Source organism: Ciconia boyciana, chromosome 3, assembly GCF_034638445.1.
Source record: "Ciconia boyciana chromosome 3, ASM3463844v1, whole genome shotgun sequence".
Lineage (NCBI taxonomy): Eukaryota > Metazoa > Chordata > Aves > Ciconiiformes > Ciconiidae > Ciconia > Ciconia boyciana.
Genome location: NC_132936.1, coordinates 120,948,948 through 120,967,053, shown reverse-complemented (window position 1 = coordinate 120,967,053; position 18,106 = coordinate 120,948,948). Strand labels below are relative to the sequence as shown.

Sequence of the window (18,106 nt, the reverse complement as noted above, 5' to 3'; positions counted from 1 at the left end):
CACCGGCAGCTCCGGGGCAGGCAGAGGCTCAGCGCGGCCCAGCAGCAGCACAGCAGCACCAGAGCCTTCCCCGAGGCGCCCGCTGCCCTGCGCCAAGCCGGCTGCGGCACCACACTCCCTCCCCGACCCCAGCAACAACGAGGCCCCCCGGAGGCGCCCCAGTGAGGAGCCCTGCTCGCACTGCCCGACCGACCCGAGCCCACCGACCGTTAACAACGGCGGCGGTGGCCGCCTCCTCCTCCTCCTCCTTCTCCTCACCGCCCGGCTGCACTCCCTCACGCGGCGGCCCACAACCACAATGCACCACGCGCCGATGCATCCACTTCCGGCGGCACTATGGCAGCCGCGACAAGACAAACCGTTCCCAACCAATCACACGGCGCGACCAGCGGAAGGCTGGTGGCGGTTCGACAGCGCGCATGCGCGGAGGGGGATGAGGGCAAGCCGGGCGGCTCCCGCCGTTGTTTTTTCCCGCGCATGCGCCGGGAGCCATGGGTGCTGCGGCGGTTGGAGGGGCCGCGGCGGTCGTTGGGGCGCGAGCCCTGAGGGGGCCCGGCCGCCCCGTCCTGCGGGCGGGCTGGGGCGGCGGTTGTCGCCGGCTCTGGGCGCTGTCAGGACGAGCCGCGGCCGCCGCTTCTTCTCCCGCCGGCGCTTCCTCGGGTTCGGGCGCGCTGAGCCCCTTCGACCGGCGGCTGAAGCGGAAGCAGAAGAACTGGGCGGCGCTGCAGGCCGAGCCCGCCAAGTGCGACTACCTGCGGGAGGAGGTGGGGGCGGCGGCCGGCGGCCCGGGGCGGCCCCCTCGGCAAGGTGGGGGAGGCGTCAGCGAGGCGCGGAGGCGGGGGGGGAACTGCCGGGGGCGAACTGCCGGCAGCGTGGGCGATGCCCGGCGCCGCTGACCGGCGGGCTTTCCCCCTAGGTCGGCGGCAGGATAGCGGACAGGGTGTTTGACATTACCAGGTAAGCCTCGCCGCGGGGGGGAGCGGGGCACCACCCCACATCCCGCACATTCCCCTGCCGCTGCAGGGTCACGGTCAGGGGACGTGACCCTCGGGAGGAAACGCTGGCTTGTGAGCGCCTTTCTCTGCGCCTCCTCGTAGCGGTAACCACAGAAGGATGGTCGATGTGTTTAGTTCGAAAAGACGTTTGGAAGTGAGCAGAGAAAACTTAATATAGTCTAAAGCTTAAAACAGCTTAAGTTTTGATTACGTTTTGTGTTGCTAAACTTATCCTTTAGAACATTTCCTCTTGCTTTGGATGTTGGCTCTGGAAGAGGTTACATAGCTCAACATTTAACCAAGGTACTGTCTCCTTATACCTCAAGCGTTTAAAATAAATATATATTTATTCCTCTGTTTTCAAATAGGGTTCTATCGTAACTTAAAGCAATAATCTGAATCTTGATGAGGTAACGCCTTTTTTTTTTTTCCTCTTATATCTGTAGCTACAGTCCAAAGATGTATGTAGTGCAGGCTGTTACTCTATATTTATTGTCACTGAAGGCTAGACAGATAGCAGTGCAAAGAAAACTATCTGTTGTATGACAGTAAACCCTTAGCCTTGAGTAGGGAGATGCATGTTCTTTGATCAATCTTTGTTGGACACAGTTGTTAAAGAGAAGCGTGGTTGTGGAGACTTGTAAATGGTGAACAGTTTACCCTTCATGAACCGTGCTGTAAGTAAAAGTACTTCATTGGCTGTTAATCCACGGTTTATATCTGACTGAACTTGCAAGAATCTGAAAATGCAGAATGTGTTTTCTGTTACTACTTTTACCTCAGCTATTCTTCTTGGGGGCAATTACGAAGTATTACGTTGGGGGAGAAAATGCTTTCTGCTTTACGTAAAGTTTTGTCAAGTCTTAAAGAGATTCCTTACAACTTATTATAAATATGTGTAAGCGTTCCAAAAAATGGCTAACATCAACTTGTAAAACAACTTAAATATTTGATAGAGTTTTTAAATTTTATTTCAGGAAACCGTTGAAAAACTTATTCAAGTTGATATTGCAGAGAATGCTTTAGTAAGTAGCTTTCTGAATGCTAATGTGCTTCAATTCCATGATATAGGAAAGCAAAAGAAGTGAGTTTCTGATGTTGTTTTTCTTCTAACCCAACATTAGAAAAATGCTGTAGAATCTGAAATCCCAACGGTCAGTGTTGTAGCTGATGAAGAATTCCTTCCTTTCAAAGAAGATACATTTGATCTTGTTGTTAGCAGCTTAAGGTATGTGTTAATCATTTATTTACATTTTAGTTTTTAGTTAAAGATGTCAAATAATGTTCTTTTTGGAGTAACTTTAAGGAAAAAAAAAAGAGAATTATTAATAGTCCATTAACAGCAAGAAGAAATGTACTTGCATAGTCAATATGAGTGTACATTAGGAAAAACTGCTGTCCTGGTGGTTCTTACTGTTTTGTTTGTTTGTTTTCCTTCAAAACACATGTAGCTTCTCTCTTTCCTGCATTTTGACAAACTAGTCTTCAGGACTTGCATCTTCTCAACTTCAAACAAGCAAACAAAAAAAAGCTATTTGTATGAACTTTTGTTTTTATTTAGTCTCACTTTTAGGCAGGCATTTCAGAACTTTTGCAGCCTGACAAACTAGTTTGTTGCTTTGGCTTCTGAAACATATTTAGATAATGTAACAATTATTTGCATGCCCTAAATTTTATTTAATATGCAATTATAAAGTGTACACTTCTGTTATTTCAGTTTACATTGGGTGAATGACCTTCCTAAAGCTTTTAGAGAGGTAAGAAACTGTTTTTTAATACTAAACATGAACACTTGCCATTCAGAGCTCTCTATATTTCCAAGTCCTCTTTAAATAAGAGGCACAGAAATGGCTTATGTTGCTCACAAGTATTTTTTGCAGTATTTTTGGCAGTTTGAGGAGCATCATTTGATATTTCTACTAATTTACTGCCTCAAAACAATTTGGAATAAATAACTGTGAAACAACATGTTTGTATAATATTTTATAGTCTCAATAGCTGAGATCATGGTAGCTAATCTGGTAAACTGAGGCAACGCTATTGATTTTATTGTACTACAAGTAGTAAGAGCTAACACACAAGAGTTTTCTAAATCTAACTTCTCCAGAACTACTTTACGGAACTGGTTTTATGTCTCAGCTATTTATTTTGAAATACAACTTTAATCACATAAAGGCTTTTTGATTTTTAAATGAAGCAAATACTTGTTAAGGACAGAAAACTGAAACTGTTACTGAAAAAAATCTGATTTTGGATTATTTCAGCTCCTTCCTGCAGGGGAAAACTTTTTTCAAAAGGACTAACTGGGGAGCAAGAGCAAGGAATATTTTAATCAGTTTGCCATTTTTTCATTTATTTCAAATTGGTCAGTCATTACAGTGCTATTCTATCACCTGTTGGTATGAATAGGAGCACCCTACTGTTATGGAAATAATAAAATAGAAATTGGACTGCCTTCAGCACTTAAAAAAAAAAGACTTGGAAAGAAATATATCATTTTCTCTGGACTGTAAGTGTTCGATGGAGTGTCAAATGTTTTTACCCCCACAGTAAAAATAACTGACACATTATAATGTCCCATAAAGGGGAGGGAACTGGGGTTCTTGGCCAACTTTCATTGTGAATGCTCATTTCCTACATTGGGACCACTGGCTTTAACTAATGGAAACTGCCTTCAACTGCTTAAGTTTCTTACCTGTCAATTAAAGTCGTCTTTATTAGCATAGAAAAGGTAGCTCGATTAATACTTAATAACCAGTTTTAGAGATTTTTGTTTCAAATCAGTAAGGTAAACTTTGATGCTTTTGCTGTCCTGTTAGCCTGATTATGTAATATGGGTCTTCTGGATGTCTAAACCAGGGATCATTGCCAATTCTTAAGGAAAAAAGAAAGTATGAATTTGTTGGCCTTCTCGGTAGGAAGGGGGCTAAGACTTGCTAGACAAGAAAGCAGCTTGTCAACCTTGGCATTTGAGACGTGATATTGCTATTCTAGCTAGTTAAAAATAAGTAGGGGTAGACGTAATAAGAATTGCATTACTCTGTTGTCTGTTCAGAAGTGCAAAGATCACTACTAGAAACTAAGGCCTCCATTTCTCTTAAATCAAGCTATTAAAAAGTATTTTTGCTGCCCTCATCTGAGAAACTAAAAGTAAGCAGAAGCTATCTTAATCTACCTTATTTTCAGAAGTAAATTAATTGAGGATATTGTTTTAGGAGTATCCCATTGAAAATAGTTTTACCCTAGATTTCCACAGTGCATTTTGAGTTTCCTGACTGTAAGTGTAATTTCTGGGGATTTACTCTTTCTTAAGAACAAATAGTCTCTTTTCAGACAGATTATTTATCTTGCAGTGTTACCAAAAGCTTTGGCACAACTTGCTTTGTGGAATACAGTCAACATCAAAAACCTGTTACAACTATTATAATGACTGCTTTTAAGCTAATTTTAAAAAAAAAAGTCCTAAGAACTTCTTAATTACATAGGCTCAATAACAAAGCCCATTAATTTTTTTTTTCTGTGTTATAGATTCACCAAGTTCTTAAGCCAGATGGAGTATTCATTGGTGCAATGTTTGGGGGAGACACTCTGTATGAGCTTCGCTGCTCTTTGCAGCTAGCAGAATTGGAGAGGGAAGGGGGATTTTCTCCTCACGTATCACCGTTCACTGCTGTGTCTGATTTGGGACATCTGCTGTCGGGAGCTGGCTTTAACACCCTGACTGTGGTAATTATAAATAACAATCCAGAACATCAGAGCTGCTGGTATATAAAAACTATTTATGAATGTATTAGTAATGTACTGCTTCCTTCTGCATGTTGTGCACCTTGCTGAATAAGTTTCCGAAATAGCCTGGACTGCCTCTGTCCTTGGCTTCGCTGTGATTAATGAAACCAACTGAAGTGTATCTTTGGCTAGTGGCCCAGCAGAATTTGGATGGTTTTCCTGGGGAAATGTCAGAGAATATTAGACCTGCTTGAAAAAACTTTAGACACTCTTGCTGTTTCTTCTGAAACCAAGAAGAAAATAATGGCATTTCAATTAAAATTTTATTGTGTTTGGGATACTAAACAAAACTTTTTAGAAATGTGAAGACAGTATATTCTTCTGAGAAATCCACAGTTTGAACAGAAGTGGCAGATGAACAGTCCATTAGCAGCTCTGAAGGCTAGCATAATGCTACTGTCTTAGCTTGATATGCTGTAAAACTAAGCTTCTCAATTCTTCTAGGATACTGATGAAATTCAAGTCAACTACCCAGGGTTGTTTGAGGTTATGGAAGACTTGCAAGGCAAGTATATACTTCATGAAAACATAAATGTTTTCTTTATCAGTGATGCAGACACAGAAGTTTCACTGTGTGTTTCTTAACTCCAAATCATAGAATGATTTGGCTTGGAAGGGACCTCTAAAGGTCATCTCGTCCAACCCCCCTGCAATGAGCAGGGACATTTTCAGCTAGATCAGGTTGCTCAGCGCCCTGTCTAGCCTGACCGTGAATGTTTCCAGGGATGGGGCATCTACCACCTCTCTGGGCAACCTGTTCCGGTGTTTCACCACCTTTATGGTAAACAATGTCTTCCTTAAGCTTTTTTTTTATTTATTTTAACAGTGGAAGCATTACTTTCTTCCTTATTTCTAGTGAGTCAGGAGATTATGCCTGTAAGCAGATTTGTGTTGGGAAGCAGAAGTCAAAGATTTGCTTCTTTGTGGTCTGCTATGAATTTTCTGCTTCCCTTGTATTCCCATTCTTTGTGAGCCTGTTCAGTGTAAGCTGTTGAAAAGCCCTGAAAGGGAGACAGAAGCATATATCCCACATACTAACTTTTCCTGTGAGCCTCCCTAATTATCAGGACTTTCAGGAAACTACTTTGGAAAGAGAAAAAATAGACCCTCAAATTGGAGTCTGCTGAGGGCAAAAAACCAATTGAGATGCTTAACAATTGAGTTAGTATTCTGATTGCCTTTGTCAGGGATTGTAAAGTAGTCACTCATATGCAGTCAGTTGTTACTTACAGAGCAATTCAGGGCACCCTCTTACTCTGGGTCAGCTGCTGTTGTTCAGAGTAATTCCTTAATGAAAATAAAACTTTCATTCTCTGTGGGAACATTCAGATGCAGTAAGTGATTAAAGAGATTAGAATTGTGGCTATTTTATTTCTTACTAAAAATTTATTGGGATAGTCATTTTGATGCTTATCTGTTAAAAAAAAAATTACATGTGAGTGGTGTGTCTGAATAAACACTTTGTACTCGTGCTTAAAATAAACTGTACTAGAAAACCTGAATGTTTGAAGACTCAGCTGAAGTAATAATTTGAAATAATTCCTAGCAATACAAACTGTAAATTGCAAAGCATTGGCATTAAAAGACTTGGATTCTTATAGTTAAGAAATTCACCTAATTATTTGCGGTATGTTGTTCTCTCTTACAGTGAGACTCAGAGGTTTCTAGACTTATTCTGATTTAGTAAAAATCTGTCATTAGTGCATGACACTTAACTCATGGCATATGCTGTATCTTCTTTTTCTTAAAGCTAAAACATATTTTTAGGTATGGGGGAGAGTAATTGCTCTTGGAATAGAAAACCTCTGCTACACAGGGAGACGATGTTGGCAGCTGCTGCAATATACCGAGGTAAGTATGTCAGAGGTAATGGGTTAATCTGAAATGACTTTAAGAACATATTTTCGATATCTTTTTCTCTAACTTCTGTGTAAAAAAAAAACAACCGAACAAAAAAAACAAACAAAAACCCCATTTTGGAATAGAACAAAATACCATTATTTTACAGATATTTTTAACCTTAATTGTAATGACAAGATTTGAACTATGTTGATGCACCAGTATGAGATATTTTTATTGTCCCAAATCTTTCACCAAGAGTCATTATGATGAATATGTCATACTTAGTTCTAATGTTCTGAGAACTAAGTATTTCTTAGAACTGATGTTCCGTGTACCTTTTTTTCTCTCCCTTCCTGCCCTAACAGAAATGTACGGAAATAGCGATGGCTCAGTACCTGCCACATTTCAGGTCTACTACATGATTGGCTGGAAATTCCATGAATCACAGGTAATGTGAAGCTGAACTATTTTCTCCTTGAAGGTGCTTTTTAAATTACTGATGCTTTAAAAGCTTTTTACAAAATATTTTAACTTAAAATTAGCCCTATATATTTTTTCTTTTTTTCTTAGGCAAGACCAGCCCAGAGAGGTTCTGCAACAGTTTCATTTGGAGATCTGGCAAAAATAGATGAACTTCGTTCAAGAGGAAAAAAATAGTTCTTCATCAGAAATCATAGTTGTCTTGAAGCTTCTGTAAAACTTCTAATTGCAGATAGTCTTCACTCGTGCTTATTTTGTGACAACATTCTGAAATGATAATATGCACACAGCAGGGTTTTTTGTTTGGGTTTCTTTTTACCGCCTATGCTACAACATCAGCTGTATAAAATGGTGTTCATTTTTTCTTTCTAGAGAAATATTTGAGCATTATTCTAAGTGAATGCTTCCCAATTTTTGATTAAATTACTGTTCTCAAATGTAATGCCTCTTCCAGCATTTCAGTATCACAGACTGCTCCAGGTATGATTTGCAAGTCTTGAGTGTATATCACCCTGCATTATTTTTTAATTATTCCTAAAGGATTGTAGATCATAATAAAGAATAGTACTTGGTGGCAAGTGTATTTATAAGACATCCTATAAGAGAAAATATCAGAAAATACACAGGTCTAAATTATTATGGTTTTTGTGGTTTGGAAATTATGGGTAAAAAGTTACAGTCAGTTATTCTTTGAAATTTGAATGTTTGACTTTTGTATAAGGAAGTGGTTAAGTAAGTTCTGTATTATAAATATACCTCAGGTTGCTACCCTTCACCTACAGCCCTCAAGTTCAATTACTTTTCCTTCCACCCCCAAAGCTAGAAATGCTTCTGAACATGAATAGTAGAGCTCAGCCATTAAGAAAGTTGGATGCTTTGTTGTAGCTCTAAGAATGTATATATCATGATTTGACTTAATTTACTGAAAGGAGTAACAAGCAGAAGTGTGACCTAGCACTCAGATGGACATGTACATTTCAAATTAGTTAATTAGCTTAGAATTGGCATTCTGTGGAGTTGGTAGTCTTTGGGAGTTCCATGGCACTTTTTTTACCTGTTCTTTTATCTGATAGCATGTTAAAAATTAAAGAGGATACTTTATCTAAATACTAGTTAAAAATTACATTTACACGTTAACTTTCTGCTTTCTGATAACACTCTGCTATCAGAGGCTGAAAAGCATGAAGTACACTTTTTTCTCCTTAGGTGTGACATGGAGCTATGACTTTTCCTGTATATAACTGCATTACCAGAAATTTATATTAGTTACAAATATGGCCCATTAACCTGAGGTGTTTAGAAAAAATATCTACCCAGAGATTTCACTTGATTGTAGTACTGATAGAAAATGGTAGAAACGAGAAGCATGAAGAATATGTAATCAGGTATACCGTTCAATCAGTTTTGTCATTGTGTCTAGGTGTATCTATACTCGTGAAACGAAAGCTTCTCTAGGCTTGTTTTAAGATTATCCAGCAGGTGGAGTTTGACAGAATGGTGTGGCACAGACCAAACAGGCAAGGTAGGCAGAAGCCTTCATATTCTGTCAATGATTATTGAATTATGATTCAAAGACTAATACAGATATTAAAGTTACCTCCTACTGCTTAACCAGTGTTCAATTTTCAAAATAACAGAAATGCCGTTCAGAAAGAAACTATTCATGCAGTATTCAGCTGGGTAGAAGATCAATTTAAGGGCCTAATTTGGGGGTTTATTTTATCTACCAGGCTTTGGCTTTGAGTAAGAAGTGGTCAGAGAAGGTACAAAACATCATGAATAAGGAGGGTAGGAATATTTCGTCCTGCTTTTGCTTACAAGCCTAATCCATAATTATTCAAGGGGAATGAGTTCATCTTTCATTTTCCTTAGAACAGTAACCCTTCTGGAAAAAGGGGGGGAGGCTGTAAGTGGTCTGATAACCTTTATAGTCCTTTATCTTAAGACTAAATCTAAAACAAGAGTTTGTTTCTCTGAAAGCCTCTTTTTTTTTTTTTATAGTACATCAATGGACTTAATACAAGAAACTGCATCTCTCTACAAATCTTCTCTGGCTTAAATAAAATGCACTTAGTTCAAGGGGAAAATCCAGTTTCCCAGATGTAGGTTTCTATGAAGTTATGTGTTGAATGACTGTAGCTTTATGCATTTTTGCTTTAGTAGGTTAATTTCCAGTCACTTGAGCTGGTGGTTGTGACTCAGATGTGTTAAGGGAATGAGGAGGTGGAATGTGCTGGGTAAATGTTAATTGGAGAAGTGCTCCTACTGTGCTTGTTTGAAGCACACTCAGAAAAGGAAGGATTTCCAGTTCTTTGATTCCATATTCCACGGATGGAATATGTAAACAGTAAAGTAGGTAGGAATGTGGTTTGGTAATGGGGAAATGAACATTCTGAACAGGGAGAAATAGAAGAGTAGTTTTCTTCCTAGCACTGGGAAAAAAAAAAGTTTAGATATTCCGTTAACTTGCAAAAGGGCTGGGGAGTAGTAGAAGTGAGGAGTAATAACTACGGCATTGGAGCAGTGTTGGTTGGAATTAGGGGGCATGTAACTGACAGTTAAGGTGTTCATTTCCCTGGCTGACTACATTTGAATAACTGCCTCTTATGTGTGTGTTTTAACTGCATTTTTTTTTTCTGTTGTATTTCTTGGAATTCTAGGTTATTCTGGTTTCCACTAGTCACTTTCTTTGTATGGCACTTGAATGAATAGCTTTGAAAATGGTTAGTTTACTATGAACAGATGTCTTTGTCACATAAGGCTCTGTTATATTTTAATTCTCTTTTTCAGATTTAAGTCTATGGCTTTCTAAAATGGTAATGAAGAAGAATGTGGTTGCCAGTTGCTAGTCTAGAAATAATTTTAAACTCTAAGTGCATGCTAAAACTCAGCTTTTGCAGAGTAAGTAAATTCTAAAAAGTAGTTGCTAAGGTGACATAATGTCTCTTGTAAGCTTAGTTAGTTTTAACAGTCTTTATGAGTAATACAGAATGTTTTTCTCCTGATTACAGAAGAATAGAAAAAAGAATTATGGGAGATAATTATTTTGACTAATTGTTAGGAGCCCATAAATAAAAAAAAGTTTAGAAGAAGCACATTTACACTTAATGAACAAGTGAACACTTTTTGAGCCTCAAAAAGGTTCTGAGGGTCTGAGTCACAGATTAATGAGCATGCTTGTTCAGTGTCTTTGATTACAAGATCTGTCAATGTATAGTTTTATGCAAGTCTACTTAGGATATAGGGATGATAATGAGGCCCTGCATTTTGTAACCCTAGCATTAGATTTTGCAGATCTATGCTTTCAAAAGACACTGAGAATTTGTGAAGTTAAAACATGGTGAAGGATTCTTGATTACCTCTAATTTATAAAAATGTCATCAGCAGAAGTGCAGAAGTGAACCATACAAAATTAAATCTAACTGCATTTTTTTACTCTGCTTAAAAAAGAAATAAATATGAATGACACTTTTTTCAATGTTTTCTAGAAGTGAGCCAAAACTAAACTTTGCAGGGGGAGAAACACACCAATCTTTCATATGGTGTTTAATTGGAACTTCCTGATGCAAAGATCTGATCTAGTGGATTAAATTAATCTTGTTCAAGAAGCCACACTAAGAAAGCTAACATATATGTTAAACCTTTTAAAGTTTAATTTGTCTAACCCAAGAACTTAATATCCACTTCTCAAAGACGTGATCTATTTTGGTCCAGGTTTTGGCGATGCTATTTTGGGGGAGTACAGTTATTGTAGTAGTTTGATTGGAATCAGTCTGAGTACTGAAGCAAAGTGACCTGTATAGCTAGTTGGCTGATTTCCTGAATATATTAGGTGCCCTCAGGTAAAGGAAAAGAAAAAAGAATAAGAAAAGGGAAAGCCTGAGACAGTTAAGTTTTAGCTGAAGGCTGCATATCAGTGTGAAGCAGAAAACACTGAAGAGAGTGCAAGTGCTTTTTGTAGGGGAAAACAACTTGTGGCTTAAATCAAGTTAGAATTGAAGTGGTTCGTTGATTTATTAATAGCTTGTAATTAACTGTTAGTCCATGAACTATACATGTAGGGTTAATAGCAGCAATATAACAGATAATGACTGTACTAGACCCTTACAAAACCTTAGTAAACACCTTCAGATACCGAAACACCATTCTACAGCAATCTCCCCCAAGTTTGTAGTTACATGCTCACCTCTATCCCTTTAACAGGAGGTTTGGGTTATAAGAGCCCACCCTCTAGAAGTACGTTACCCTATTTACATGCATGTTCTTTGGAGATGCGGATGCTGTAGCTGTATGCTTACCTGTGCTGTTCCCTACGCTCCACTAATCCATCCACCTGCTGGGATAGCACCCCACAAGGTGATGCGCAGACACCCCAGCAGCAGTCAGTGCTTGTTGCACCCTGTATTGTCAGCCCACTGGCAGGCATGCAGGCTACTCCTGGCTGCTGGGGAGGATGCTCTCTGGGGCCTCAACAGAGCTTGAGATGCCAGACGGCATCTTTTCAGTGTCAGACCAGGTTTGGACTGCTGCTCTCTTCTCACTGTTAGAAAGGTTAGTGCTTTTTATACTTGATTTTAAGCTGACTCTCTTCTCTCTACCCAAGGTCTCTTGGTAACTGCCTGGTTACTGTTTAATGTGGCTGATGGTTGTCTTCATTTTCAGCCTTACCAGATTTTGAGCAAATACCCTCTCAGTTTTGGATAATCTGTTCACGCACATTGCACTCGTATTTCTATCTTAGCAGCTGATGTTGTCCAGGCTTTTTTGCCAAGAGGAGGCCATGTGGATTTCCCCCACAATGTGGAGCTGTTTCTTGGGGTACAAGGTACATTAATAAAGTAAGAAACAAAGTCCTTCTCAGAAAAAATGTTTCTGTTTGGAATCTTATGTTGGAGCAGTGATGATGAATACTGGGGAATCTTACTTGGCCTCAAAGTGTTCATGATGGGCTGGAATGTATCACAACATAGCAGTTTTCTAATGATAATGCGTAAAATAAGGAGGCTTCATTTTTACCGCACTATTGAATCCCAATTCATGCATCTGTTTTTCTGCATTCTGTAGGGATTCCTTGCACTTTGTACACGTGGAAGTGCAACTTGAAGTTGCGATCTGCACGTTACGTGTGACTTCTGATCATTGACCTATTCTTTTAATATTGCACCCAGAGTTTGTGTGAGTACACTAAGAAAACAAAGAATAAAACTACCCTTGTCAATAAATGTATTTACCATGAAAATTTCCATACTTCTGATCAAATATCATTTCTGGTTTCATAGATGAAAAAACTACAGGGACAGACACACATTGGATACATTTCTGCTGTATATAATACCAACTCTTTAGCCAAATTAAAAACCTAAGAAAAGTAACTATTCTACTTAGTCCATGCATTAATTTAAAGGGTTTGAAGCTCTAATCTTAAACTTTTTACTTTCAAGGTGAAGTACTGTAATATTAAGAAATTACTTGTTCATTTTGGATAGTATTTCCACAGAATAATTTACTAAGGGAATCTAATGGGTAACAAGTCTAATAAGTAGTAACTTCAAATTTTCATTGACACTGGAATTGCTGTACTCTGTTTTCTCCCTGAACTGAGCCACTGATGGATATATGTAACGCCCCTTTTTTAGCTCCTTCATCATCTCATGTCTATGAAGTATATACTACTTTAGCATCTAGGTGGCAGGAGCATCCATTCTTACCAAAAGCTACTTAAGGGATGTTGTTAAGTCTCCGGCTTCTTTTCTACTATGTGTTCTGTTTTTCTTTTTGTGAAGATCTATTAGGTTAGTCAAGTTCTAGAATTCACTGCTTTAGTTTGATGCAGAACTTACTGACATTTGATACAGGACTTGGGATGTTATTTCCTAATATCTGAGTTGCTTTCACTTTTGTAACTAAAAACGTAATTCCCATAAAGTATCACTTCAGATTTGATGATTATATTCCTAGTCAGTATCTTTCCTGACTCAACAGCAGAATGTCCAGTCTTACAGGAGTAATACTGCTGTTCTGAGGCAACAGCTGTAGCAAGATTTAGTTGGTAAACTTAATGCTGAACTTCATAGGTAGCCAGGTTCAAATTATAAACCAAAGTCATAGCTTAGTATCCATGTAACATGCCTTTGCATAGCATCCCATCCATGCCTGACTTTTTGCCTGTGAATTTCTCTACCTATAGTTATTTCTGGAATTCCAAAAAATAGCAGAGATGCAGCTATTGCCAAGAGGTTTTCTTAGTCACATCTCAAACAAAGCATTCCTTAGATTATTTTGCCTACAGGAGTCAACTTAGAAGGCATTCTCAGGAGGAGCTGTGGTACTGTCACAGCACTGTTCAGTCAACAGACAATAGAGCACTTGTTTGATGCATGGATGACTGATCTTCAATTACCACCTTTCACAAAACAAACTAAAACATCTGTTATTTTATTTATATGTGAGCTTTCCAAATAGTAGCTTACAGTTTTGGATTTGTTTTTTGGTTTGGTTTTTTTGGTTGGTTGGTTTCGGTTTGTTTTTTTTCTCCTGGCTCAGTGAATCTTTATAGTATGGAAAGTGGAACTTTGAACACTGAATGGATTGGGTGATTGCATCTATATTCAGGACATTTTACAGCATGGTGGCTGGTACTTTTTGGTAGCTGGGAGTTAATTATCCCTTTTCAGAATATAGTATTTAATTTATAGCTTCTATAACACTGTGGTTAGCTATCTCAAAGATATGGAATTAAAATATAATAGCATGATTATTTATTGGTGTCCTGGTTTCAGCTGAGATAGAGTTAATTTTCTTTATAGTGGCTGGTGTGGGGCTATGTTTGGGATTTGTGCTGAAAACAGTGTTGATAATACAGAGATGTTGTAGTTGTTGCTGCACCAGTCAAGGACTTTCCAGCTTCCCATGCTCTGCCAGGTGCAGAAGCAGCTGGGAGGGGACACAGCCAGGACAGCTGATCCAAACTGCCCAAAGGGCCATTCCATACCACATGACGTCACGCTCAGTATATAAAGCTGGGGAAGAAGAAGGAAGGGGGGACACTTGGAGTGATGGCGTTTGTCTTCCCAAGTAACCATTACGCATGATGGAGCCCTGCTTTCCTGGAGATGGCTGAACACCTGCCTGCCCATGGGAAGGAGTGAATGAATTCCTTGCTTTGCTTTGCTTGCGTGCGCGGCTTTTGCTTTACCTATTAAACTGTCTTTATCTCAGCCCTTGAGTTTTCTTACTTTTGCTCTTCCGATTCTCTCCCCCATCCCACCAGGGGGTGTGAGCGAGCGGCTGCGTGGTGCTTAGTTCCTGGCTGGGGCTAAACCACGACAATTGGCCTCTGAGATATAGTTGGAGTAGAATTAGTTCCACTTTGGAAAAGGATTCAGGTTTATGAATGCAAAGGCTTCATAAATGCAGGGAAGTGTTTCCCTGCAGCTCTCTACAGAGAGTTAGTATATCTTCACAAATATAGTATTACTCTGTCTCTGCACTCCTTGCTGGTATTTTCTACTGGACAGCTTGGCTTTGTTATACTAGCTCTCCTAGATGTCTGAGCAGTGACATAGAGACTGTGCATAATTTTAGAAGTCTTGAGCGTGGAAGTCAGAGACCCTTAGCTGTAAAAGGATCTAAGAGTTAGATGTTACAGTACTGAGTACTGCAGCACACAAATGCTTCTGTACACCTACCTTTTCAGGTTCTGCTTTTGAGCATTGCTGAATAACTCCATTTAACTGTACTGTAAATATTATTTGTTTTCTAGCAGTTAACTGTCTTGAAAGCACATCAACATGACTTAGTAAGTATAACACTTGAGATGAATTTACAAATGAATCTTGGCAGAAGACAAATGTATTTTAACAGTGCAGTTTGTATGCCTGCTCCCTGCATATTTATTTTCAACCTCCAGTTGATTAGCTGCTTTGTCTTGTGTACAGAAATGGCCTGTTTAATGCAGTGGGAAGTCAAGTAGAAGCCAGCATTTGTTAATGGATGCTTAGAACAGGCGCAGTCAGACATTTTAAATTATTCTAACTAAGCAGTAATTCTAATTTATTTCTAAAGATAGAAGTATGACAACCCAATTATCTAGTTTCCTCACAGACCGTAATGAGTACAGTTAGCATTAAATTGGTCTATAAATTTAATGGGCAATTTCTTATTGTCAGGACATTGAAAACACTAGCAAAAATGTGGCAAGCCACGTTAAAGTGTGTAGTAACTTGCTACCATTGGATGCTTCCTTGACAAAATGCATTACTGTAAAATATCAATCTAATCTGTTCAGTACAAGGAATTTTTAAAGGATTGGCTCAAACACAGATGGCAGTAGAGTTGAAAGTTCCTTCAAGAAAAAAACTTTTTTTTGTCTGGGTTAGCAGGAGGGTTTTTTTCCCTTTTTAACATGGTATTATATTCAAACTATATATTCAAACTTGTAATACATGTCAGGATGTGGCTAGTATTGGGCCAGTTCTGTATGTGCAGCCTCATAAGAATAGTTGGATCAGTTCTTCTAAATGTAGAATATACACATAGATGATAAAGATAAGAAAATACATGTTAATACTCTACTGAAAGGGGAAGGGGGTGCTGGAGTCCCACAGCTGATACAGAGATTCTCAAACCACAATTCGGGCAGCTGCTGCTGCACACAGCAGTTGTGCACTTCATTGGATATGACCAGGTGTGGGGCACTTCAGAATTTCTAGCTGATAGGATCCAAAGGACACTTCTCTCCCATTTAGAGCTGATTTGTTTATGATGGGAAATTCTTTTTGTGACCATTTTTTTCATACAGTACAGTAAAGAAAACTGAGAAAGACATAGCTAAGTTGTAGTGACCTGCCGAGACTGAAGTGGTGAAAATTACAGGCCGTGAGAACACATACTTAGCAAAATGGGAAGTTTTTTCTAACTTCCCTGTTCCCTAGAAAGTGAATAAACAAGCAATAAAACCCGAGGCTTGAAGAACAGAACCAAGTTTTTCAAAGTATGTTTTCATGATGGACTTTTGATTTCACCTCTCCTATGCAAGCAGGCATTACTGGAAAGAGGGATAAATGTAAGAGACTTTTCCCTATCGCAGACTTCTTGATCATGAAAATGCTTTAATTACTTCAACAGTGCATTCATGTTAAAAGTACTTTTATTACATAATTCTGTTAAGTACGATGAATAAAATTATAACTGTGAAAGTAGCAGCAAGTTGTTTCTTGTGCATTAGAACACCAACTTAGTGGCATCAACTTTCCTAGGGATTTATGCCCTACCACGCTTTTTCCTATGTGATAATTTTGTACAGCACACTTGCCTGCCTTCCTCCTTTCCCTTATAATGCTAACTGAGCAAATGGAATAGTGTGGCTGATCCTGGGCTGCTTTTATGAACTGGCGGGCCACTGTGTACTCTGTGGCTAGCAGCCTGATAAACAAAACAGCCAGTGCATTCAATTTAATTGTTTGTGGGTCCATTAAAAGATATATCTTTACATTTCTAGGATTTAACTCAGGGAAATGTAAATTATTTTATTAAAATGTATTATTTGCTTACATTATATAAAGAAATATGATTGTCAGTTTCCCAAGCACGTAATTGGTCTCGGATTAACAATTGCGTTCCAGGTTAGACTCAAAAAATTTTAATCCTGTGAGACTTCTTCTAATTTTAGTTTATTCAAGAAGTAGTACTTAAAAGCAGGTATTAAAATTTTAAAAAAAATTTTTTTTTTAGTTCCTGAACTCAATGTGAACACTTCAGCAAGGGGAGAAAAGCATGGAGCAGTTCATTGCTGGCCTCCATCAAACTGAGCTGTACTTTTCTAAAATAGAAATTCTTATGCAGGAGAGGTGTACTCAGGACTTTTGTTCAGAGAGGGTCACTGAAAAGGTAGGTCAAAGTTTTAAATAAATCTCTTTAGAGAGTGTATTCATTTCTTATCCAGTAAATCAGTGCATCTCTCTCCACTAGTAGCTAAAGAGTAAAGATCTTAATAAAGTGGCAATTAAAACATGTATTCCTCCTGTAAAACACTTTGGGACTGATGAAACAGAAGTAGATGTAAGCACAAAGCAAAGCCCTGTTTCCCAAGAAGGTTCAGATGTAGAAAATGGACACGTGGGTATGTTTGGAAGCTGGCTGCAAGGCCAGGTAAGTAAAGCAACGTTATTGTTTGTAAGTATTGGACTGCAACGCAAATATTCTTGATTTTTCACTTCTGTGACTTTTTTTTTAGTACAAGTTTTCACCATCTATTGGAAGTAGAACACTTGTGCTCTGTAATGAATGTAAATATCTGTTGAAATATGTCATAGGTCTGTGCTGTGTCAGTGCCGTCTTCCACCTGCCTTCTCTTACATAACAGAGAAATTAAAAGGGGGAAAAAGTTACTAAATCCTATACACAACTTTAACTTTTAAGTGAAAATGAGGATGTGATGTTAAGGAGATACTGCTTGGGAAAGATGCTTCAGTGTTGCAATAATGGGAACAGTAAAATAATCTATGTTCGTATAACTTCCTTAGGTCAGAGTTTTTCTGTAGAGTCATTCTCACAGTTTTCGGGTTGCATATGAGTTACAGCTCAAGACTTGCAATGTAAACCCCAGCACACTGCTGAACATGCATGCAATCCTCTTCATGCAACAGTTGGCATTCAGAATAGGGACCTACAGTGACCTCCATCAGCCACCCGTTGAAAGTCCTACGTAAATCTGATCTTAGGGTTTCCCTAGTAATCATATTTTCATCAGTGTTTTTATGGAACAGACTTTCTGAGCATACTTAACTTAAAAAAAAAAAAATAAACTCCAATACAATGCCATTAACAATATTTTTACTAAATGGTACACCTGATAAGAAAATCATGTAACAGTAATGCGAACATTAAAATCAATATCCTATGGGCCACACACGGTTTGTATTTTAGTAAAACATGCATCTTTTTTTATAACATTTTGCAGAAATATCGAATGTGATTGCTCTTTTTCAGTGTCTATATTTGCA

At 38.8% G+C, this 18,106-nt stretch overlaps 2 protein-coding genes across 5 annotated transcripts in view; one reads left to right on the top strand and one right to left on the bottom strand.

Moving 5' to 3' along the window:
* ESF1 (ESF1 nucleolar pre-rRNA processing protein homolog) overlaps window positions 1-636 on the bottom strand; it is a 33,676-nt gene extending 33,040 nt beyond the window's left edge. Inside the window, exon 1 of one of the 2 annotated variants that reach the window (XM_072857428.1) lies at window positions 208-636. The gene's annotated coding sequence lies outside the window, so the exon portion shown is untranslated. The remainder of the gene's footprint in view (window positions 1-207) is intronic. The other variant, XM_072857429.1, reaches the window with a different exon arrangement.
* On the top strand, window positions 456-7,675 carry NDUFAF5 (NADH:ubiquinone oxidoreductase complex assembly factor 5). Of its 3 annotated transcripts, none has more exons than XM_072857430.1 (11): window positions 457-764; window positions 917-957; window positions 1,235-1,298; window positions 1,973-2,020; window positions 2,120-2,223; window positions 2,713-2,752; window positions 4,524-4,721; window positions 5,226-5,286; window positions 6,549-6,632; window positions 6,989-7,071; window positions 7,194-7,675. In XM_072857430.1, exons 1-11 carry the CDS (start codon window positions 492-494, stop codon window positions 7,278-7,280), a joined length of 1,083 nt encoding a protein of 360 aa, XP_072713531.1. In that variant the 5' UTR covers window positions 457-491; the 3' UTR covers window positions 7,281-7,675. The 3 variants fall into 3 exon arrangements, 2 of the variants coding, with proteins under 2 accessions (XP_072713531.1, XP_072713533.1); XM_072857432.1 differs by having other exon boundaries at window positions 708-807; XR_012041743.1 differs by lacking the exon at window positions 7,194-7,675 and having other exon boundaries at window positions 456-764; window positions 6,532-6,632; window positions 6,989-7,053.
* The last annotated feature ends 10,431 nt before the right edge of the window (window positions 7,676-18,106 follow it).

Bases quoted from the DNA above. Each gene is read 5' to 3' on its own strand.
- NDUFAF5 (XM_072857430.1), top strand. From the start codon at position 492: ATGGGTGCTGCGGCGGTTGGAGGGGCCGCGGCGGTCGTTGGGGCGCGA. The intron at 958-1,234 runs GTAAGCCTCGCC...CTTATCCTTTAG, and splicing joins AGGGTGTTTGACATTACCAG to AACATTTCCTCTTGCTTTGG. The intron at 7,072-7,193 runs GTAATGTGAAGC...TTTTTTTCTTAG, and splicing joins GGAAATTCCATGAATCACAG to GCAAGACCAGCCCAGAGAGG.